General features: G+C 40.1%; 2 protein-coding genes across 5 annotated transcripts in view; one reads left to right on the top strand and one right to left on the bottom strand.

The window, feature by feature from the left end:
- Positions 1-4,274, bottom strand: part of fancb (FA complementation group B) — a 10,200-nt gene extending 5,926 nt beyond the window's left edge. Inside the window, exons 1-3 of one of the 3 annotated variants that reach the window (XM_046053677.1) lie at positions 2,965-4,274; positions 2,717-2,872; positions 2,532-2,618 (exon numbers count right to left, since the gene is read on the bottom strand). In XM_046053677.1, coding sequence (XP_045909633.1) covers positions 2,532-2,618; positions 2,717-2,872; positions 2,965-3,873 — 1,152 coding nt within the window. In that variant the 5' untranslated portion in view covers positions 3,874-4,274. The remainder of the gene's footprint in view (positions 1-2,531; positions 2,619-2,716; positions 2,873-2,964) is intronic. The other 2 variants (XM_046053676.1, XM_046053678.1) reach the window with 2 other exon arrangements.
- Positions 3,726-22,543, top strand: mospd2 (motile sperm domain containing 2). 2 transcript variants are annotated; one of them, XM_046053679.1, is made up of 16 exons: positions 3,726-4,121; positions 4,257-4,469; positions 4,580-4,637; positions 5,071-5,226; positions 6,364-6,450; positions 6,637-6,791; positions 8,098-8,158; positions 8,309-8,347; positions 8,468-8,592; positions 9,896-10,069; positions 14,561-14,679; positions 19,771-19,864; positions 20,259-20,355; positions 20,829-20,949; positions 21,091-21,193; positions 22,008-22,543. In XM_046053679.1, the coding sequence occupies exons 2-16, from the start codon at positions 4,437-4,439 to the stop codon at positions 22,221-22,223; spliced, it is 1,638 nt and encodes a 545-aa protein (XP_045909635.1). In that variant the 5' UTR covers positions 3,726-4,121; positions 4,257-4,436; the 3' UTR covers positions 22,224-22,543. The 2 variants fall into 2 exon arrangements, with proteins under 2 accessions (XP_045909635.1, XP_045909636.1); XM_046053680.1 differs by lacking the exon at positions 3,726-4,121 and having other exon boundaries at positions 4,193-4,469.
- Positions 22,544-24,350: the final 1,807 nt, after the last annotated feature.

Raw genomic sequence — 24,350 nt, forward strand, 5'->3', positions numbered from 1 at the left:
ATGGAGTTCCTCAAGGATCTGTCCTCGGACCAATCCTCTTCACTTTATATATGCTTCCCTTAGGCAATATTATCAGGAAATATTCCATAAACTTTCATTGTTATGCAGATGATACTCAGTTATATCTATCGATCAAGCCAGATGAAACTCATCAGTTAGCTAAACTTCAAATGTGCCTTCAGGATGTTAAAACCTGGATGACCTGTAATTTTCTAATGTTAAACTCAGATAAAACTGAAGTTATTGTTCTGGGGCCTAGGCACCTCCGTGACACATTATCTAAAGATATGGTTTCCCTTGATGGCATCGCCCTGGCCTCCAGCACCACTGTGAGGAATCTTGGAGTTATCTTTGATCAGGACATGTTGTTTAAGTCTCACATTAAGCAAATTTCAAGGACCGCCTTTTTTTCACCATCCAGAATAGAATTTAAAATCATTCTTCTTACCTACAAAGCTCTTAATGGTCAGGCACCATCTTATCTTAAAGAGCTCATAGTACCTTACTACCCCACCAGAGAACTGCGCTCCCAGAATGCAGGGTTACTTGTGGTTCCTAGAGTCTCCAAAAGTAGACTAGGAGCCAGAGCGTTCAGCTATCAAGCTCCTCTCCTGTGGAACCAGGTTCCAGTTTGGGTTCAAGAGGCAGACACCATCTCCACATTTAAGAGTAGGCTTAAGACTTTCCTCTTTGATAAAGCTTATAGTTAGGGCTGGCTCAGGTGAGTCCTGAACCATCCCTTAGTGCAGCTGCTATAGGCCTAGACTGCCGGGGGATTTCCTATGATGCACTGAGCTCCTCTCTCCTCTACTTCCTCTCCCTCTGTATGCAACCTCATCCCATTATTGCATGTTACTAACACAACTTCTCCCCTTTCCGGTAGTCTTGTGCTTTCGCGTCCCTCTCCTCTCTCCTATCACTTCCTGCAGGTGTTTCTGGCTCTGGAGCTGTGGAGTCTGGATCTGTGGCTGCGGGTCACCTGCTGCCCCTGTGTTCCTGCTCGACACCCTCTGCTACAACTACTATTGTTACTAGTCCTATTGTTATTATAATCATTAACATTACGATTATTATCATTAACACTATTATAAATATCTATACCATTTTATATCTATAACATCACCTTTACTGTCTGTACCGCTGTGTGTATATTATGCAGGCTGCCTCCCTCCCCTCTCTCTCCTTCCATCCATCTCTTTTATGGAATTATGAAAAGCGCTGTGAGATAACTGTTGTTGTGATTTGGCGCTATATAAATAAAATTGAATTGAATAAAAGACCACTCAAAAATGTGCAGTTCCATCACACAGCACAATGCCACAGATGTCACAAGTTTTGAGGGAGCGTGCAATTGGCATGCTGACTGCAGGAACGTCCAGCAAAGCTGTTGGCCGTGAATTGAATATTCATTTCTCTACCATAAGCTGTCTCCAAAGGTGTTTCAGAGAATTTGGCAGAACATCCAACCGGCCTCACAACCGCAGACCACTTGTAACCACACCAGCCCAGGACCTTCATCTCCAAGATCATCTGAGACCAACCACTCAGACAGCTGCTGCAACAATCAGTTTGCATAACCAAAGAATTTCTGCAAAAACTGTCAGGAACTGTCTCCAGGAAGCTCATCTGCATGCTTGTCGTCCTCATCGGGGTCTAGACCTGACTGCAACATCGCACAGCCATTGAAGAGGAGTGGACCAACATTCCACAGGCCAACAATCTGATCAACTCTATGCAAAGAAGATGTGTTGCATTGAGTGAGGCAAATGGTGGTCACATCAGAGACTGACTGGTTTCCGGACCCCCCCCAATACAGTGAAACTGCACATTTTCGAGTGGCCTTTTATTGTGGCCAGCCTAAGGCACACCTGTGCAATACCCATGCTGTCTGATCAGCATCTTGATATGCCACACCTGTGAGGTGGATAGATTATCTTGGCAAAGGAGAAGTGCTCACTAACACAGATTTTGACAGATTTGAACAATATTTGAGAGAAATAGGCCTTTTGTGTACATAGAGAAAGTCTTAGATCTTTAAGTTTGGGCAGTGGTGTCCCAAAGGTTGGAGAAACGAGCTTGTGACCGGGTCGCTGGTTAAATCCCTGGACCGGCAGGATAAATCTGGGTGTGGAAAGTAAACCAAGCAGTGCTTGCCCTCCCTAATTTACCACCACTGAGGTGCACTTGAGCAAGGCCCATAACCCCAACTGCTCCAATGGAGCTGCTTAGTGGCCAGCAGACCAGACTGCGGTTGTAACAGGCAGCTTCCAGGTGTGAATGTGTAACAGTGTGAATGTGATCAGGGCCTTCCTGCAAAAGAGAGGCTTACTCTCTCCCCTGAATAAATAAAGGTTAAGTTCATTTCATGATGAATGGGGGCAAAAACAAAAGTGTTGCGTTTATAATTGTTTTCAGTATACATACATAAAATAGTGAAATTGATGTTGCAAACAACAGACAGACAATAAGATTATATTATTGCCCAGCCCTCCAGCATTAAGGCAGATAAAATACAGTTTATATATGCTCACCTGTAGTCTGGACTCTAAAGCTTGAAGAGTGAGGAGATAGTTCTCTGGTAGAAGAGATGTCTCTGGTGCAATATTGTCCTGGCAACTCTAAAAAAATGTATTATCTATTAGTCACTCTGTCCTCTGTCACAAATTATTGTAACTGTGAAGTAGCATAGCTCATGTGAGGGAAAATGATGCCTTACAGAATATGAAATGCCACAGAGGTCAGTGATGAGGAATTTGTCCAATGAGTGTCGTGTTACACCTTGATCCTTAAAACACAACAGCATTTGGTCTGTTCCACATCCCACAAAGTCATCCACGTGGACAGAGCTGACACCTGACCAGTGAGACGCTATCTGGAAAAGAGAGTTTAACAAAGTAGGCTTCTGAAATCTTGTAAACTGAATGAAAGTCTAGCTACAGAAAATGAAACCCCATTTTTGCATACTTGAAATGTTTCCTTCCATACAGCACACACATGCTCCTGGTGAAAGGATATGACGAACAGGCAGCCATTTCTTCCGGTGTTGACAAGCTGAATATTTTCAGTCTGTCCAAAGGGGAGCTGACATGTGTCTTTTACAATGCCATTCTCAAAGTAAACAAGTTGCTGATTAAAAGTTGCTGCAACTACAGCAGATTTCAGCCCACCATCCACTTTTTCAGCTGACAGCACAAAAACGCAGCTTGTGATGCAAATGTAAGGATGAGGCAAAATTATAGTGCCATCAAACACGTGTCCATTGTCAACAAAATAGCCAAGGGCTTTGCTTGTGGACTGGTTATTCAAGGACTGCTCTGAAACGTTTTGCAGTCCAAGAACAAATATTTGTTCTTTGTGGAGGGGGAGTTCTCCAACAACAATGTGGGACAACTGAATGGGTACCTGTCTCACCTCTCCTGCCTGCAGAGATGTATAGAAGACATTACCAGCATGGCTCCACAACACCGTGGGGCCCCGGAGGATAGATACATTCTCCCTCATTTCATAAGGGAGTTTAAACTCCATGCAGGGCTCCAGTCGGTTTGAACTGCTCAGTGTGAGAAGAGTATACTGGAAGCTCCCTCCTTTCTCACTCTTCTTTGTCACTAAAACACATGGTGTGGCGACTCTCTTCTGAACATGTATGGCACATTTACATGTCACAATCTCCACACGATGCGCTGATCTTTTCCTGCTGATGACAGCCGCTCCCTCAGCTGCGATCAGGAACGCGTTGTCTTTCCGTTCAAATGAAAGGCTGCAGAATATTAACTCACTTCGTTCGCTGTCATTTGTGGCTGTAGCTCGTTTACAGTTAAATAAGATTATCTTTCCACAAAGGGAAAGGCGATGCAGGCTTCGATAGCTCTCCATTATGAGCAGCTTCAGGTTGCTATAAGGTTCGATCCCTCCTTTTTGACAGCTTGAGTTAACGTTATCTCTAAAGTGGAGCCTGTCACTCTCATGACAGAAGTGTCACCGAGGTGTACAAATGGACGACTAGTTACTAATAAAGTTTGGGGTTTTAGCAGAAATTTAGTGTTACATTCAAAGTAGCGACGCGCCAACTGAAATTGAACGCTTCCTGTCAGTCCAAGTGCATTGTGGGTGACGTTGGTAACGTAAGTGAATTGAAGACATTAAGCTAAAGTCTGTAGCCCGTATGTCCTATTTAAATATTTTAGCTGTATGAATGATTAAATAAACGCTTTTCTGGTTATCTCGTATTCAAGTGAACACTTCCTCTACTCTTTCAGTTGAAACAAACAACTCATCGTAGAGGTGTGGCCACGACTGGAGCCAAAATGGCAACGACAGGACGTCAGTTTCACATTTCGCACTGATTCATCTAACTCTGGACGTTAGCTAACTAGCTAGCTCAGCAAGGAGGAACTGGGTTAGCAACCATAGAGAAGGAAACTCGGGCACAGTTAAATATGGCTGAACTTGACCAGCACGAAGGAGAGCAGGTATCGTAAACTAACGTTACCGTTAGAGCACATTTTCCCTATTTAACATATTAACGTCATCTGTTGAAAACATGTTTCTAACCCGAGCGAACTCTTTGACACTAACGTAGGACATTGAGAAGAAAATTGAGGAGACGAGACAGAGATTCAAGAACGAGTTCCTCCAAGGTAAACAGAACGTTAACACAGTTATTATGGATAAGATGACATTAAATTTCTCCTTGACCTGTCACTTGTTTTTGCATGAATGTTGGGTTATTGTCAGCGACATACGCCGCATATATTCAGATATTTTAGGTAACTGTCAAATAGTGTAACGTTACTGCTAACTTACTTTACTCATGTTGTAAACATCATGACCTAAATGCTCGGAACCCAGATAAGCCCCAGCAGATAACTAGCTAACTGTGTTGACACGTCTTTAGAAAAATACAGCCCGGGGGGGTAATGTTATGGCCTCCAGATGAACTTTATTTGAGTTTACAACACAACACAAAGGTCATGAAGTCAATGTGGTTGAGAGTGAAACCTTGTGCTTGATGTCTTTAGAGTTAAACGTCATGTGATTCAGCCTTTATATTAACTTATGTTTATGATACAGATTCAACAGATAAATATGACTCCAGAGACTTGGAAAGGCTTCAGACAGATGATGCGCTGGTGGAAGGCTACCTGACATGGAGACTTTATGTTGTTGATGATGCCTTGAAAATGATTGATGAGAGTCTTCAGTGGAGAAAAGAATATGGTTTGAATGGTAAGAAATAATGCTGAAAAGTTTGTAATATGCAATTTCACATCACCTAAAGATAGGGCTGAGCCTCCTTTTTAATACTAGCACCAAACTCGTAACTGAATTATGAAGCCGATACCAAAACTAAATATTTTATTTTTTATGTTTTTCTAAAAAACTCTCTTTTCTTTTAACAAAATACACTACTGTTCTCAAAGATGAAATGTTGTCTAAGAACGATATTAAATCAGAGCAAAATTTTGTTTTTTAATCAGGAATTACATGACCAGAGAATAAATAAACAACATTATGAATGTGACCAGTCCTTAAATGCTAACCTCTGGTACCTTTTGATGCTGGTGCTACAGGCACACAATTTGGTTGGTAAATATCCAGTCCTACCTAAAAGTAGAAATGTTGTCATTGATATTTAGTTTGCGAGCTCGCAACACAGATCAGTGGTTGTTATTGTGCTGCTCTTGGATGAATCCAGACAGAGTGTCATTGTGTGTTAAACACCCATGTCTCCATGCAGAGGCTACCCCCAAGAACAATTCCCACTGTTGCTGTTTTCTGAGGAGTTTCTCAGTGTTGCTGTTTTGGTAGTCTTTAATCCAGCAAATTCAATTTGTCAAAGAGTTAGTTTTAGGAAATTTTATTTGTTCAAGTCATTAGTATCCAGGGGCATCACGGGCCATGTCACCAAGGCCATATGTTGTTAGTTCTTTTATTAATCTGTTGAAAAGGGTTGATGACACATGTGTTATTTTCTGTTATTTGAAGCAGTTTCACATTTTAGGAAAACTAGGATCCTCAACCGATAGGTTCAATAAAACTGTTAAATAATGGTAAGTGAGAGACTTCCTCTGGAAACTCAGGAAAGTACAGCTGTCTAATTCTGGCTCACCTACATGTATGTTTAATACATTTTCAGTTTCTGTCGACCGATTTTAGTTATATTTTGTTGTTGTGATGACTCATCTCCAGGAATAGAACAAGATGGCTATGCTAAAATGATGAACCTTACAAGCAACCTGCCTACAATGCCATGTTCTGTATAGCTATAAAATTTAAATGATAACTAACACCAGTTAGCAACGTGTGTGTGTGTGTGTGTGTGTGTGTGTGTGTGTGTGTGTGTGTGTGTGTTGCTTGTTTCAGATCTCACTGAGAGCACCATTCCCAAATGGATGTTCGAGACTGGTGCTGTCTACCTCCACGGCTATGACAAAGAGGGCAACAAGCTCTGTATGTACATGTTGTATTACAGTAAATTACTACTTACAGTAAACATACACTTACAGCTTAGCCTGTTTTTAATTGTCAGACAAGATATATGTTCCATTAAAAGTGTGTTGCTGCGACTGATATTCTACACAAATACAAAAGTACTGATACTTTAATTCATTTTGATCCTCTGTTTACTGTGTTTAGTCTGGTTCAAAGTAAAGCTACACGTCAAGGATGCAAAAACAATCATGGACAAGAAGAAGTATGTTGCCTTCTGGCTGGAGCGGTATGCGAAGAAAGAACCTGGGATGCCACTCACCGTTGTGTTTGACATGACTGAGTCTGGCCTCAGCAATATAGTGAGTACATGATGACAAGGTTTGTTTTTTTTATCAATAACATCTGTTTTTATTATGATCATGCTTTAATCCAAGTTTAAATGTATCTTTGTTTCTTACAGTTATATCCAGTCCTCCAAAACAAACTGTATTTAGCATTTTCATTCCCTCCCTCTTAATAAGCTTCACTCTTATTTCAGAGAAAGACCCATTTCCTTGCTGTGACTGTCACTGAAATGCACTTGCGTATCCCCTATATTTCTTGCTGTTTGAGCTGTGGTCTTGCAGCGACTGATGCTCTTCAGTGGTTTTACACTTTGGAGATTAAAGTAACCTTTAAATCCCATTGGTCAATTGAAGTGGACTGTCTAATCCAAGACTCACTGTGTCGCAGGCGTGAGCTCCTTGACGGAGCTCTCTGTCAACGAGTACTATGTATGTGTATTTCACTGGCTAGACTCTCTCCTGGAGAAATGGCTCATTTAAATACAAATAAACCAACAAAAGCAAGGCAAAAAGGATAAATAGCTATGCAAGCCAAATACGAAATGCTTAGATTAGAAGATCAGTTTGGAAAGCAGCCTTACTGAGGCTTGTTGAACCACAGTACGAGCTAGAGCAAGGGTAGCCAGTATGATCTCATTAAGGTTCTGGAGTGAGTCTCCTGAATAGCAATGAGGCTTCAAGCTAATTATGGAGCTTAACCACAGTGTATGTATTGACATATCAGCTGGTTGTCAGTAAGATGAATTTTTATTGTATTCACCAAAAACAAATGTGTTGCAGAACCTTTCACCTGGATATGCAGTTTCAGTATGATATTTATAGTGAATAATTTATAGGCATGATTGGCTTTTTTAGCCTAGATAAACATTATCTGTTTGAATCACACACTTCTTGTTATGTATGTGGAGAGAATGCATTTAAGTCATTTACTGTGAACTGTCGCTCTGTTTTTGCTTGTTTTCAGGAAAATTGTCTCCTTGTAATTTATTGCAATGATTAGCATATAACAAATAAGCATAAACCAACAAGTTGTATCTATTTTTCACATGGTTCATAACAAAATAAAAGAGCAGTATAGTTGAAAAAACGTGGCAAAATAACATCCTCAAGTCTCGGACGTAGTATTTGAGACAGATTAAGCATTTATATGAGCTCTTAAGGAATTTCATTTTCTGTTAATTGTCAGTACAAATCCAGAGGTGGTTAAGAGTGAATAAGCACTCCCTAGTGGGAATCCAGAAAGCATCTTTTATTGTTAAAGCCCTCTATGTGGTTCAGAGTTTTAAATCATTGTTTTTTTTTTCTCCACTTTGTGTTTCAGGACATGGAGTTTGTGAAGTACATTATCAATTGCTTCAAAGTATATTATCCAAAGTTTTTATGTAAGTCACGGTAAAGTAAAGTCTACAACAAATATTTATCCACATTCACATGTTAATTTCAGTACTTTTTAGTGATTTACATCTACTTTCAACTCAAACCTGTGAATTTTCAAACATAATTGTAGTGAAAAGATTTTTGTATGATTTCAGCCAAAATGATCATCGTGGAAATGCCTTGGATCATGAATGGTGAGAATTAACCTGTCTTCTCTTTGCAGTCCGTACAAACTTGCATAGTTTTGTGACCAACAGTAACTTAATTATTAATCAGATTCTGACATCTTGAGCATAAACATGTCTCTGTTTCAGCTGCGTGGAAGATTGTGAAGTCATGGTTGGGTCCGGAGGCAATCAGCAAGCTCAAGTTTGCATCCAGATCTGAGATCCAGACATTCATAGGGCCGGAGTACCTGCCACCTCACATGGGTGGAATGGTATGTTATTATGTCTTTCTGTATGTTATATTCAACATTTCTGAAATATCCTCACAGTTGACATGCAAGAATATTTAAGAATTCTTCTCATACGAGTTTGCTACGTCTGATTCAGCAAAAGTTCCTAACTTCAGATAACTGTGTAAATGACATGCGTAAACATGATGAATAGCTTCTGTGTGTAATTTAACACATGTTCATGAGAATTGTAAATCAGAAAGTGTTTGTTCATGATAATGACATTGAAGAGTAAAAAGATGAGCTTTACAAGTTTGGAGATTTAAGTCCTGTGTTTCAGAGATCCAAAAAGTAAAGTCTATGATTTTTAAAAGCGTTGGCAGTGGAATTAAGGGAAAAGTGTTGGATCAGTGTGCCTGTCTGCGGAGTTGCGGCTCTAACAAGTTTCACATTTGCAGAAGCACAGCCCGTGGTAATCTAAACTGTGACAACAATTCATCTGTCTCTGCCAATGTATCAGCACGCTGTCACTCTCCTCCAAGGGCCTGACACGCTGAGGCAACTCAAAGATTACACTTCCAGCTGACCTTATAATATTCAGAGACATATATTTAAGTCGCTTTCCAGTTTGACATGTTCATATTGCTATTGTAGCATTATACAACATCAATAGCCAATTTTAAACGAATGATGAAATGGTTAGGCTATATAAAAACTTTAAAATTCGAATTGCAGAGTCAACAGGATAATAACATGATTATGAAGTGTAATTATATAGTGTTTTCAAACTCAAAATTGTTTCAGAGTAATGAAAAATACAATGCATAAGTGAAAAATAGGTTGGCATAATTGCACATGACTTCTACGACAGGCAAGTCACTCGTACAATGATGCAATAGTTACAACAACTGGTCACATAATTCAGTAATATTTATTACCTTTGTGGGATTATGTTGTAATGATTGTGTGATGCGCACTTATGTTGTGTAACCTTTAATCATATTAAACAAATTCTGAATATAAAATATTTAAAGAAATATTTGTGTTACCTTGAGCAGTGTTTATGCCACACTGTCATCTTGAATATTGTTAGTATACACTCTATACTGAAATGTTGATCAGATTTGCCAGTTGACAATAACCGGGAAATTTAACTTCATCATTTTAGTTAATAAGCAATGAGAATCAGTTTAGTTATTTCCCTTGCATAAGCCATATCATTATGTTCATGGTACTTTCTGTACTTATCAAAGACATTTAGTATGACTCCATTAATTAAAATTGACATTGTACATGCTTTAAAAACCATTCATGTAGTAATATAACTGATCTGGATACATTCCAGGACCCCTTCAAGTATAGCTACCCGCCTCTTCCTGATGACGACTTCCAAACGCCCATCTGTGAAAACGGACCTATTGTTAGTGAAGATGAGATGGAGAGCAAAGAGGGTGACGCGGAGGGCAAAGATGCCCTCGAGTCCAGCTTCAACTCTGAGGTTGCGGTGAAGCCCAAAAAGGTACATTTTCTCTCAACTTTACATCTAGTTATTTTCTGCTCAGAATGTAGAAGTGCTTAAAAAACTTAACATGAATGAAACATTTTCTCCACTTTTGTGCACATTTTTTTTTTTTTATTGTTTTATTTCTCCACAACACAAGGCAGGACTGCTTCTGGTGTGTTGTCTCTGCTTTTGCAGGACACAATAAAAGTATGTGGTGGTATATTTTAGAATAAATTGGTAAATTATGTTAACACTAATATAGTTAGGGACCAGTGTTTCTGTTGTTGTCACTGTAGCCGCTCTCATGTGTAATGTGAGCTGAGAGTGATTGAGTCTCGATAACTTCTAATTCTGGCATTTCACTCAGTGGTGTCCAACTCTTAAAGACGTGACATTCTGCAACTAGTCTAATTAGCCAGCAGCCCTATGGTCAGATTCCTCTTGTTTCTTCTTTCACTCACTTTCTTTAAGTTGAGCTGAGATTACAGCATGTAATCAGACCGGTCTGTGGAGACAGCTGTGAATTAACTGGCAAGTAATGCCCTGATTTGGAAGACGTTAAGCTCTTGCTCATTGTGTGTGTGTGTGTGTGTGTGTGTGTGTGAAGGTGACTCCAAATGTCTTTGGCTGCAATTAAATCCTGCCAACAAAGCCTGTGCATCACAGCCAGCGCTCTGCTTCTCTCATCCTCTCAGCTCCTCACATGGTCCACAGAGGTTGCCGAGTCACTTACTTAAGCTCTTCCCTGCTGTAGCTAAATTTCTCTTATTCCCAAACAGCTGTAGCACCATCACGCAGACGCCCCACAGGCTTTAGCTTGAATATGTCTGATGTCAAACATCCCTCTCACTCTGGTGTCACCAAATTTTACGTACATATGTCACATATTCTACTCCCCTCCTACAAGACAATCCAGCCCTCGCCTCATTATCTATTTGGCTTCTTTTCTGGCAAGATAGATGGAGGGCATTAAGGGGGTCATCTCAGAATACGGTATCAGGGAATGCTTATTGAAGACTTGTACATTCATACAAGTGTTGGTGCACATTGTTTTCAACTATGATTTATGTTTTATTTTTGCTTCGTTATCATTGAGTGTTGAAGTTGTTATTTAAAGATTTTTGTTTTGCTGTCACAATCAGGGAGCAATGGATTTGGAGTTAACCTACATTTGATACGAGGACTAACTATGCTGTACTTTATAGCAGCTATTGAGGTTTTTTGTAGCCTGCTGTCTATACAGACTATATCTGCTGGAGAGACCTAGCGGTGCTGCATCACACAAAGCCACTTCCACAAGCCTCCTAAGCCCTGACAAACAAACAGTGCTCATTGTTAAAAAATACCGCATTGGTCATGCACAACAGATTTAGATGTACAAAGCAGAGATGTGAAAATCAGTGCAATTGTTATCCTCAACAATAATCTAAAGGCACACGTTTGGAGTTTGTTAATGTTCCTTACTGTAGGCTTTCTGCATAACCCCAGAGAAAAAGTGCAGAGCTCCCCATTAGAGCATTATTGACTTAATTTCATCTCCAGATACTAAACTGTATTTTAACAAGCACTGCTGAGTCCTGTGAGGTGTCAGCAGACTAGATATAGAAACATTTGAGTCAGCTCTGTGGGAACGAGGAAGCTATTTTTCAGGTTAGCTTGAGAAACTAGTTACACAACCACAGCGTCAGCGTAGACAGCGAGTGTGTGCGCATATGCCTGATGACAATCAAATGGTCTCACAAGATTGTTGAGGAAGATTCAGGGTGAGAGAACAGCAGTTCAACTGTGAAAGGTGAATTGTATAGCAATTAAGGTTAATTCATGTGACTTCTGGCTGTCTAAAGGTTACATACTAATTGATGTCCAGAAACTTTATGAACATCACCCTAATAAGCTCATTCATTCAAGGCTTTGATGTTCTGTAGCAGATAAGACCCCCCTGCATTGTAATTTACAAACCCATAGTTTTGTATGTAAGTTATAATGCTGTTGTTTACCAAAAAGGAATCAAGAGTATCTAAAACAAACACAGTGTAAAGAAAGGCTAAGTACTTGAAACAAGATAAAAAGGAGAGCGGTGGTAAGAGAGCTTGAGGACAATTTGTAATCAGCAGTGTCAATGATCTCTATATGTTTTCAAATCTCCGGCACTTCTGCTTGCGCAGAGTGAAGTAGTTAATCAGGCATTATCAATTAGACTTTCTGGTAGCCTGTGCTGTGACTAAACCCGTGGCACTGTGTTCATAAACCAGCCTGTTGTGTTCATAAATACAGCTCAACTATAGACTGTATATGAAAAGGGCTCAACGCATTCCACAGGACTCGTGCTCAGCTCCCTGCTTCTGATCCCTCTTGTCTAAATAAACAGAAGACGCCCCCTCCCTCTCCACAACCACCACCCATCCCGACCTGAATTCTTCTGGGCTCCAGGCAGCACTGTGCTGATAACTTGATAGCTTCAGGAAGCTAATTGCCTTTCTCTCTGTTTTGAAACAAGGGCTGGAGGTGGTAAGGCAGTGTAGGATCACACCCACACAAGGAGCTCAGAGTCCCGAAGATTTCTTCAGGCTGGAAAGGCAGGTGTACTCACGTGACTGAATTATTGTGAGTGCACCTCCCTGACAGTCACAGTCGAGTGACGTCAGGACCCCCATGTTCAAACCTTGACCTGTTCTGGACCTCACATTTCAATTGGACCCACTAAATTGTATTGCACTGCTTCAAAAACCGCACCATTTCTGACTTTGTTATCAGGGAATGTAGGCTAAATGAAGGCTAGCCTACTTTTTGCACAATATAATGTACAACACTGAACCAAGCAAGACACTCATATTTCCCAGTATTATCAGCTCAACGCGAAAAAGTAGCACAGTCACTTATGCCCAATAACAATTTCACATGATTTTTATATTCTAACCTTCAATTAAACACTACTAACTCGATTACTGTTATATTACAGTAGACCAAGTTATTAACTCTCAGCACTAAATGTCTTTTGAAGTAACTTTTTAACAAAAGCCCTCTGTGCCTTGTACTCTAATATTATCCTTTACCAGGTCTATGATTCTGAAGAGTGCTAATCATCATTTTTGTTTTGTACCTTTTTTAATATGTACTGTATTATCAATAGACACTCCCCATTATGAGCATTGCACCAACTTTTCAGTTTAAGATGATTTCTTTGTCTTTGCATTTCAAATGTTATACACAATGTGTAGAAATCATGAAGTTCTCTTAATTTTAAATGTATTTTATTGTGGTCTATTTGATTTCTTTTTACATGATGATTATTATTATATAGTTAAAGTATAGTTGTTGTTTTTTTTATTAATTTGTTTCTCAAAATTGCCATTTATTTTGTTTGCTAATCTACAACGAAATTTGTATTAAGTGTTACGGATATGGCAAATGCATATTCTATAATAATAATAAGAAGAAGAAGAAGAAAGCGGCAAGTTAAGTGCTTTGAGTTTCTTTGATAAAGCGCTATATAAATGTAATGCATTATTTGCTAATCTATAATGGAATTTTGTATAAGTGTTATGGCAAAAGCATATCAACAAAACACTGTACAACACAACCTGCTAATTTCAAAGTTTCATTTTGAATTAAAATTTTAGCATTTTTACTTTTTTCTAGTCACAGTATTACCTAATTGTGTTAAGCTTGATCTTTAAAATGACGAATAAATGGAGACATTTCATCAGCAGCTGATTATCTCTTGATGTCTTCATTGTGGCAGATGCATGACAGTCAGCCATTAAATTAAGATGACATGTTTTGTTTCTTATCGCAGCAAATGACACACTTCCCCTCTGAGTCACAAATGTTCCCAACACATGCAGAGTCCGCTCACCTTTGCCCCTTCCCTCCTCCCATCACATGCCCACTCTTCCATCTGTTTAACACAATATGTGGTGCCAGCAACACTGTGAAAGCATCCATATCCACAACTCTCCTACGTTCTTCCATCTATATTGTCGACCGCTTATGCAAACGTTTCACAATCTCTATCCGGTCAGCTGTTGTATGGTCTTGTGTCAGATGAATTGGGTTGAAGTTTGTGGCTGTTGTGCTGAAGTGAAAGTGATAATATGACTTCTGGTCTGGTTGAACTATTTTCGTTCAAGGTTTTTTGTTTTGTCATAAGAGTTTGTGGGTTGTTTTAGTTCTGCATTGTCATACGGACATGTGGTTCGTTGCTTGTTGCTCCCTCTGGAGACTACTGGGAACAAGGGTCAGTACTCATCATGGGGGTTTCTCAGTAAAAGAGAGAATCTGTTTTTCTGGAAAGATTCTATTTTGATAACATAACACTTCACCGTTATTTCACAAGAACCATTTATTAATAATTACAGATGACTGTGAAGTGCTTCATTAACTGATAGCTTTCTCTGCATGAAGTGCAAGGGTCAAACTATTCATTTACAGGGAAGGGACCAGATAAAGGTCACATTATCAGTATTCTGAGTGTCTTTTCTAATTAGGTGCTCTTTGTTGTTTCAGGTGAATTTCCTGGAAGACAGTTTGAGGGCAGAGGACAATGATAAAGGAGACGCAAGCAGCAAGACCAAAGGAGCAAGAAAGCCACTGACCACCTTCAAAGGCCCTCTGCTTGATGTTAGGTAGGTCATCCTGCTCTCACGCTTAACCATCTTGCTGTCTATATCCCTATATGTCTGTACTTCCAGAGGATATTGCCGAATGACTTTGGTGAACCCCTCACTTTTCCTCTGTTGCCACCATGAGGTTCACATTTTTAGGTTTTGAGAAAAATTGTCAGATGAAATTACCATGAAATCTGGTACAGACACCCTTCTCTTCAGGATGAATTGCACCATCATCAGGTCTAAATTCCAAATATCCAATATATCAGTTTATGAATAAATACCAGCAGAACTACTCCCGTCAGCCTCAGCTGTATTATTTTTTTTTTGTTTAGCACTAATTATCAAATGTCAGCATGCTTGATTGTTTTGTTTTTTTTGGAGTGGCCTGGTTATCTGTTGGGCATGTTGGTTTCAGAAACCTGAATAAGCCCTTATCCCGGTGTTGAGAAACCTGGATATGCTCCCTGAAGTACTCCGATAGAAACCAGGAGAGTATGGCATGTAAACACCTTATCCTGGTTTCTGAACATTCTTTGTTGGTACAGAACATAGTGGCTGAGTTGGTGAGAAATCGAGACACATTAGCAGGCAGACTATTGTAAACCTGGATTCTGTTATGATCACATATACAGGGATATGAATAATTAGGTTTTTCACCTTCCATGTAAACACCATGTTCCTAATTTGATTGAAAACAAGACTCTGTGTGAGTAATGACAAACTGGTAGAGACGGGATGAAAAAGATTTGTATAGCATTATTATGCGGGGGTATTGCTGTGGGATCACTCTGCCACACACTTTAGTGGACTTTATCAACTGCCAACGTACACGGAGTAGGTCTGAGACCCTTCTTTTCAAGAGGTCTCACTCCGGTTGTTTTGTTCCGCACTAGAGTTCAATTGACAGCTTTCACAGCAGCCTAAAAATGTCATGTAATGTAGTAGTGTTCATTCTAACCAAAACAAACAGTTTAGGTGTACAAGCATCCAGTCTTGTTGTCGTGCACCTCTACCCAACTGGGGTTATATGTGTGCACAATCCAGCTTCTTTGCACTTCAGTTAGAAGTGTGATTGGCAGACATGAGGGAGCCAGAGAGGTTGACTGGTCCTAAAACGATTGCTGTTTTTCAACTAGTCAATTCCCCCTTCCTAAAAATATGAATTCGCTTTTGAGCAAAACCTCCCAAAGCATGTTCAGGGGTTGCACCTGTACCGTGGCTGACTCTCCCTAGATTATCATGTACACCTAAGTAAAACAACAAACACTGAACATTACAGCCTTCATGAAGGTAAGATTAATTGCAGGACTGTTGTAATAAGACTGCATTATTTTTGGCTAGGTGTACCTAATAATAACCTGGCAACTGAGTGAATGTCTATGTCGGCCATATGCAAAAAGACACATTTTAATTGCCTTGTACATATTGACAAAAATGTTCTCTTCACATATTGGCTCAAAGCCTAAAGTCATTATTGATGTGTTCGTAGCTTTACAGCCCTATTGATCTGGTCACACATGGGCAGGAATTAAGGAAGCTACCAATCAATTGTTCAGTGAGAGACACTGTCCAAAGATCAATGGATCTTTTGAGAACGGAGCACTTGTCACCAAACACATCATGTTTTTATTGAGCATTCATTGAATCGCAAGGAGGTTGTCGACTTCAAAACCGGTGTATTGCAAAGGAGTACAGCAATCACACAGTGATCTGGTGGGTTCTTGGGTAAATACTTAGTGGTGCATTCACACACAGTGCGATACTGCTCCTCATTTTCACGAATAATGCCCGTTGACTTCTGTTTTTACAGAGTAACAGCTTTGATGTGAGGATTTTGACAGCTCTGGGCTGTGAATTATAGTGATAAACAGATTTAAATGAGCCTTAAATGCAATTATGTTTCTGAGCTGTGTTAGCCTTAATTCGAGGCTGTGGGCTTTAGAGGGGAGTAGGGGGCTTTGATCTTATGTTTGCCAAAGGTTTCCAGAGCCCGAAGACTCACTCTGAGCTCAAGCGAGCGCCAGACTCTACAGATGTTTTACTGGGGGGGGGGGGAATAAAGCTTTGTTGTTAGCAGTTTTAGTCCATGAAACATAGCCAAGCTGCATCAATGAGAAGCTTTATACATATGAGGCCTATATTATAATCCATTTGCTAGTATCTTTTCTGCAAAGTTGAAGTCCCTAATGCAAGACACTGTTCACTGAGGCTGAATTCATCAAATCACATACTATATATAGCCAAGATAGACTTTTGCAAACTTGGTTAGAAGAAGCATCCAAGTGCACACCACCAACGAGGAACTGAGAACAACGCAAAGTGCCTTATCCCTAGATTTTAGGCCACTGATTTGCTTTGGGTTTAGATTTCACAGCTCTGATGGAGGATCAGACCTCTACCCTGCTTGAAGTCCAACTGAAATTAAATTTGAAATTTTAAAAAATTGTGTTTCTGCTACCGCATACATATCAGCTCTGTATATTACATGTCCCATGTTCTCTTTTCACTCAATCAGAAACCAGAAGGCAGAACTGCCATTCATGATGGTGTCCCCCGTTTCCATTTTTTTGGTTTTGTTTTTGCATTCATTTGTTCATTCGTCTACATAGATGGACAACTTGTTTCCATGCGTCGCTTTTTTTGAAACCACATTTGCATAAAGCAGTAACAATTGCATTCTATCGTGGGCAGATGGTCGCACTTACTAAAAGCCAGACAACATCCTGCTTCTCAACACAAAAGAGACAGACTTTGAACAACAAGTCTCCTTATCTAGCTTACAGACATGAACAAGTCTTGTCCTACACCAACTTGAACGAGCCACCAAACAATCATTCACCTGGGAAAAGAGCACCGCTAATGTCAGTTTGCAGGCCAGATAGCTAATTAGCTGATCAGCTGCAGCACATTAAGCAGCATGTAAATGTACCTGCAAATGTCACTTTGGTCAATTTAGATGCTGGTGTGGTCCTTACTCTTAAATACCACTGCTAACAACACACTGTCTGCCCATTGCTTGTAAGTTACAGCACAATTTTGTTTACACTTTCCCTCGTTCCCATGCTGGGGCTCAGCCTGCCAATTGCTGTCAGTCAAACTCAGCCCCTACAGTCTATTAGAAAAGGAGTGTTTCTGAGATTTCCCCAAAGACCTTTTGACTACATGACTACATTTCAGTTGGACTTTAAACCTGATTATGATAATACCGTTTAATTCCTCCTATTGACTGCAAGAGCACCCAGATGCGTCTTTTTAAGCCAACTAAAAACCAGAGAGAGAGCAATAAGGGTCAATAATAAGACGAGGATTTGAGAAAGGTTTAAAGAAATATAGTCAAGAGTTGTGGAAGAATCTTGGAAGAATCGGTCTTGAAATCTGCAGACCACAGAATGGAGAATGGAAAGGAGTGGTAAGCGATTCTGGAGAAATCCAATACTATGACAAATACCATGATATAGAGTGAACAACAACACAGCAAGTAATGTAACTATTGAGCTCCGCCGAGGAGACACAGTGCCTGCATCCATTGTGTGAACACATGCAATGCCAACACAAAATCTGAAAGACAAATCCTGTCTGGGGATATTTATCCTTACTACACCTAAAGCAATTCACGAAGTGTCCGAATTATTATCCAACCCTTTATGCATGTGTGAACATTCTATTGGAAAGTGGTTCAAATCAAGACATGTTGTTTGTCATTGAAGCCACATGCAACACTTTCTCGATTCAAGTTCAAAGTAGTTAATTTATCATTATACAACACAAGGTTGTATCATGAAAAGAAAGTTTGTAGTCCTGTAATGCTACGCACACAGAACTTAATAGATAATAAAATGCAGTGACATCTATTTTGACTGTGTTTGAGCACCAAGACTCATCGTAACACAGTCTGTCCGGCAAGTGCTTCATCCAGGATGTTTATAAGCAGGTCTCTGTAATGATGTGGACACAACAGTCTCTGATTTCTGTTGCTTGGCCATGCTGAGTTCCCTTTTTTCCCTTTTGGAGAGCAGTCTTACGTCCAAGTTGGGCCAGCATGGCTCCTACCCAGGCTCTCTTTCCTGCGTCACTACGTCATTATCAAGGCAGCTGCATCAGTCAGTTGAGAAGTCTGTCTGACCTACTGTTTTGGACACACTAATCATGGCTGGAACAGCTGGACTCGTGTTATGTGGCTCGGTCCGAGCCACTTTGTTTTCCCATTTACAGAGCCAGATTTTTTTCAGCGCACACACAGAATGCACAGCTCGCGGAGAGCGAGGCGATATTTGCTGAATTTGATAAAAATACTTATATGGGATTAAAATGGCAGGCCTTTAACCTTTAATTCTGCTGAGGCAAGGGCTGGATTATCAACTTGGCAATTAGGTTGATCATCTGTTCGAATTGTTTCTAATTGGTTTGTGTTAAAATGAGACATTGCAAATGTGTTTTGGGAATATGCAGCACATTATCAACTGCAAGTATGGGGCTGTTAAGGCAAAACTTGCAGTATTAACAGCATTGTGTGCATGTGTTGTACACGGGGGTTTTGTCAAAACATTTATGGTGAATTCTTCTAAATTAAATTAAAAATAAATTGACCACAAACAGAGGTCAACAGGAGTCTGCAATTTAATTTTGTCCCAGATAACTGCTTAGAGTAATTCATCCATTTTGAGGTGTTTTATTGATTTTGACCACATGTAGATGTAAACATGCTTGACAGAAATCCTGTATTTTAAAGTGTGCTTCTGATTTATTTTAAATTTTCTAGCTGCAAAATATTGTTAATATATCATCCTTCAGGACAGGGTCACTGAAGCAGATAGTTAAGGTGATGTGTAGCAGGAAAAAGTCTCAGGATAATCATACCACACAGACAGCAGGGTACAAGAATTGTATTAATAAGAGACATAAGAAACAAAACAACAAAACACACTCAGAAGCAAATGGTAACTCCTGTCTGCATCCAGTGGTTGAATCTGTACTGAAGTGCACAAATAGACACTATATAGTGCAAAACGTCTGTAATTTTAAAGTCCACAGCCTGTGGATTGAACCCAGACAGCTTTCAATTGTAGCTTCTGTCTCACAGTGTGTGTTTTTTTTCTCTCCCTCCAGCCCTTCAGAGGAGCTCAGCTTTGGTTCTGGAGAGACAGAGAAAAAAAGCCTCATTATCCTGAGCAATGTGACCAAAAATCAAGTGGCCTATAAGGTGAGTGTGAAGACGTGCTTGTGCTTAGGTTTGTGAACACAGCATGAGTCGACAGAGTAACTGCTGAGATGATTAGATAAGCTTGATTAATACAATCTTACAAGTGATAGTAGTTGAAGTCATTTGTTAAGTAAAATTTCTAAACATTCACTGGTTCCAGCTTTTCAAATGTGAGGATATGCTGCTTTTCTATTATATATTACTTTAAATTGAATTTCTTTTTTTAGTTTTAGTCAGAAAAAACATTTTCAAGATGCGAACAAGAGCAGTGGGACATTGTGATGGACATTTTCCCCTATTTTCTAATCACATGACGTTCTGACATAGAATGACAATTTAATTCATTGTTAAAAAGAAATGTTGTTCAGTATAGGTGCCTCTGGTGTCTCCGCAGGTACGGACCACAGCACCTGAGAAGTACAGAGTGAAGCCCAGTAGCAGCTGCTGTGAGCCAGGAGCTTCAGTAGATATAGTGGTGTCCTTACATGGAGGTACTGCACTTTAGCTCTGCTCTCCACTCCACTCACAGCTGATGTTTCTAAATACTGAACCTCAGAATAATCTAACGGTCCAGTCTATTACCTTCCCAAAGTGCCAGCAGCCACTTTTCTTTGCCTGACATACATATTTCAAGAGTGATAAAAAAGAATCTTCTCCCTAAAACAAACTATCAGACAACTGACAGTGCTGTGCCAGTGAAAACATTTTGTGGCCTTCATGCATTGACATCTCAGCTGTAGGTTATGATGTGCTGCATATAACTCAGCGCTACCTATTTCAGTTTTTATGCTTCAGTTTGAATCAAGCCATTTCTCTTATGTAATGGGATTCAAAGCAGTATATTCTTACAGAAATATGAATATCCATCATGGATTTTAGACGCACAAACGGCAACAACATTTTTGTCCTAATTGCACTGGCTTGCATGAATTGATTTAATGTTGCCCTGAATGTTTTTGTGCAGGTTCTCAAGCCTCTCCACAGGACAGATTTTTAGTCATGGCTGCCGAGATGGACAACGTTGGATCACAAGAACTTGCACATTTCTGGAAAGAAGTCCCGAAAACCAAGATCATGGAACACAGGTACGCACCTGTGCTCCTTATTTAGACATGTCCATAAATATGTGAAATCATTTGTACTTTCTTGGTTATGGCCTCTTGCCACACAGTTCTCTTTGTGACAGTAGCTCCATGTCACCCTGATGGCCTCCTCTTTCCCCTCAGGTTGCGTTGTCATGTTTTGGAGAGCTTTAAACCAACAGTGAGTCCTCCCAAGGATAGTCCTGTGGAGACGGGGACCAGCGGGCAGCAGGAATTAGGCACAGCGGTGAGTTTTAGTGGGTGCCTTGCTCCTCTACAAAACTTTTTTTTTTTTTTTTTACTTATTGTATGTTTGTTCATTGAGGTACTTTACTTTTGACCCCCATTATAGATTTTGCAGACTTGTCATTACTGTTTTAAAACACATTCAATATTCCTGTATGAATTGACCACTTAACAATCTCTTAAGAGGTCAAGGACCCTGGAAGGTGAAACGCACTGACGATTATGCAGTTAACATGTTTTTTTTATTTTTATTGCATACTACAAAACATACACCAAGGCACTAACTTAAATTTCACACTTAAATTTCATTAAGTATAACATGTAGGTTGAGTGTATAACTCTTAAGTACAACTACAAGGTTTATTACATTCTCAATGGAATAGTAATAATAATTTGGGGAAATATGCTTATTTGCTTTCTTTCAGAGAGTTACATGAGAAGATCAATACCACACTCAAGTCTGTGTGTTAACTATGTAGCGGGAACAGGGAGGCAGTCAGCCTAGCTAGCATACTTTTTTTTCCTGAGGTACTGGTAGACATATTTTTAAAGTTTGGAGAAAGCCAGGCTAGTTTCCACATTGCTTCCAGTCTTTATGTAAAGCTAAGCTAATTATCTCCCTGCTTCAGCTCCATACTTACTGTACAGACAGGCAAGTGGTATCAACCTTCTCATGTAACTCTTGGTAAGAAACTGAATAAGCCTATTTCCCAACATTTCAAACTACACTACTAGCCTAATTTGTTTCCATGACTTTCATTATAACTGTGTTAGATTGATAAACCAGGTTAGTGAACTAGCTTTTATCTCACCAGCTTATGCGAATGATGGCCTGCAACTCTCGGTTGGAGCAGAAGCTGAACACGTGTCTGTGGGTGCAGAAGGTTCTCATTGTGTTGGTGCTGCTCCTCGTGGTGCTGAATTTGCTGTCTCTCTTCTGGCTGGATACTTCCCAGCAGCCATCCTTGCCCCCCACAGCCTGCATCTGTCAACCACAGACGGTTCAACAGGGACCACAGCTGACTACCTGAGAGATGGTCGTGCCCACCCCTCCCCTACCCTCCTCACAGGCTGCTGCCACGTAGGGGGAGGAGGGCTGACTTTAGGGACATGTGAGTTAAGAGACTGTACTCGTCTCTTTTCAGGCACTTGAGAGTTAACGCAACAGAGACATTTTTAAATAATGTGACATCAAATCATTAATGTATTTTTTAAGACTGATCATGGAAAAAATGAATGTGTATTTATTGCAAAAGTCACAATATGTAGGGAAACTTTGTTATTTTTGTGATCATAATAAAACATTTTTATATTGTAAAAGAATATAAAATAAACACTTTTTCTCAACTTATCCCATCTTGTTGAACATTATAATGCTTTCCTCCTCGTATAGTCGGGCAAAGAAAAATAAAAGAGTAAACTTGTGCATCTACACGGCCACCGTTCCAGAGATGTAGCCATTTCAGTCACTCAGTATCTCCTGTTTTGCACAAGTATTCACACTCTTTAATAAACCCTCATTAGAACAGAGGTGTCTAATTGAAAACATTGCAGTCTATGACCTTACTAAACCTCTCCAAACTCAGACCAAGAAGCCACAAGAGATCTGTCTCCACTATCTCCTCTATTTGTTTTAATTACCCGGACACTGGCAAACTAAAAATACCAAAGCAATTACTGGCGACATGGCGCAACCCACTTGTAGTTTAGTATGAAGCACTGATATCTATAACAAGATCCAGCTCTGAGCAATCAGGACGGGAGCCGTCGCGCAAGGAATGATCACAACTGGGTTATTAGATGTGTGTATGTAAGGGTTGTCTGCCATCAACATTTGCAGCTTGTTCGCAGTAGGTGGTGGCTGCTTGCATGCGAAGAATGATTACAGTGACTCATGCAATAACGAGTAAACTAATCCTACGTTGATTATAAACACTGGGCTGTTTTGGGCGCCGCAAAATGTTTATTCCCTAAAGATTGCATTGTGTTGCTTGCTCTGTAACTCATTCTATTTTAGTGGTAACCCTTTCATATGGTTCCCTCTTCCTCTTATAAAGCCTCTCCATTAATAGCAGTTTGTAGAAGGAATTGGATAGTTTTAGGAGAGTGTGTGTGCTGGACGTAAAACTTGCATTACACGTTTCACTCAAACCCTCAGTAAGAAATGCATTTTGCACTATTTAGGTAGTAAGTGCCTATGCACAAAAAAAAAAGGATGGGGGTTAATGGTGTGCTTGCCTCTGGAGAATAAAAGTAAAAGCCTTGGTATCACATATAGGTGGGTTGAATTTAAGTGCATCTGAGTGCCACACAGTACCTGACTCAACCTTGGAAATCGTTCAGACACACTGCACTGCACTGCACTGCACAGAGCAAAACAGAACACCACCATCAGTGATGCCCCCATGGTTGTAGTTAGTTATTTGAGCAGCCATTTGACGCCGATTACCGGACAGAGCCATCTCACCTGACTATCTATATGTCACTAATTACAGACAGTGGATACTGTATGTCAGAAGCTCCTCCACAGTATCGATTTAACATTAAACACCAGTTAAATAGAAACCAGGTTCAATGTGTGGCTAGCCCCGGGCACTCATGCGGCGGCTGAGGGGAGGGTGATTTAGTTCATGTGGCAAAATTGGGATGGGGCAGAATTGATGGAGAGTTAATGAGTGCTGCGTGTAACAAGAAGGGAATGAGTGAGTTGAGCAGCTGTAGCTTTTGTCACCAATGTAGCGGATGTTGCTGTTCACAGTGAACAGTGGTAGCTACCACATAAATGACCTATTGAAATAAATGCTTATAATACAGTGGTGGTACACAGTAGTCGGCTCCCATAACTGTGTAGGAACACAAATATAACCGGTAAGAGAATACTATATTGGAAAAGATTTATTTTCCATTCTCTCTTCACTATTGATTCACTACTTCTATCCTAAACCTGTTTTCTGCCTTATTTCCTTGTGAGGTCTGTCAGCCCCACTGATTGGCTGTATGCACAGACAAACGCACAGGTTAGAGTTCAGTGAGCCCTTGAGTTTTGGGTGCCAATGACCTTGCTCACACACTCAAAATTTATGCGACTTGTGTGGACAAAACTATTGTGGGAATCAAGAGGAAAATATGGATCTATTTTGCAATGCGTGTTCCTTCAG

The sequence above is a fragment of the Micropterus dolomieu genome, linkage group LG07 (assembly GCF_021292245.1).
Source record: "Micropterus dolomieu isolate WLL.071019.BEF.003 ecotype Adirondacks linkage group LG07, ASM2129224v1, whole genome shotgun sequence".
In the NCBI taxonomy this organism is placed as follows: domain Eukaryota; kingdom Metazoa; phylum Chordata; class Actinopteri; order Centrarchiformes; family Centrarchidae; genus Micropterus; species Micropterus dolomieu.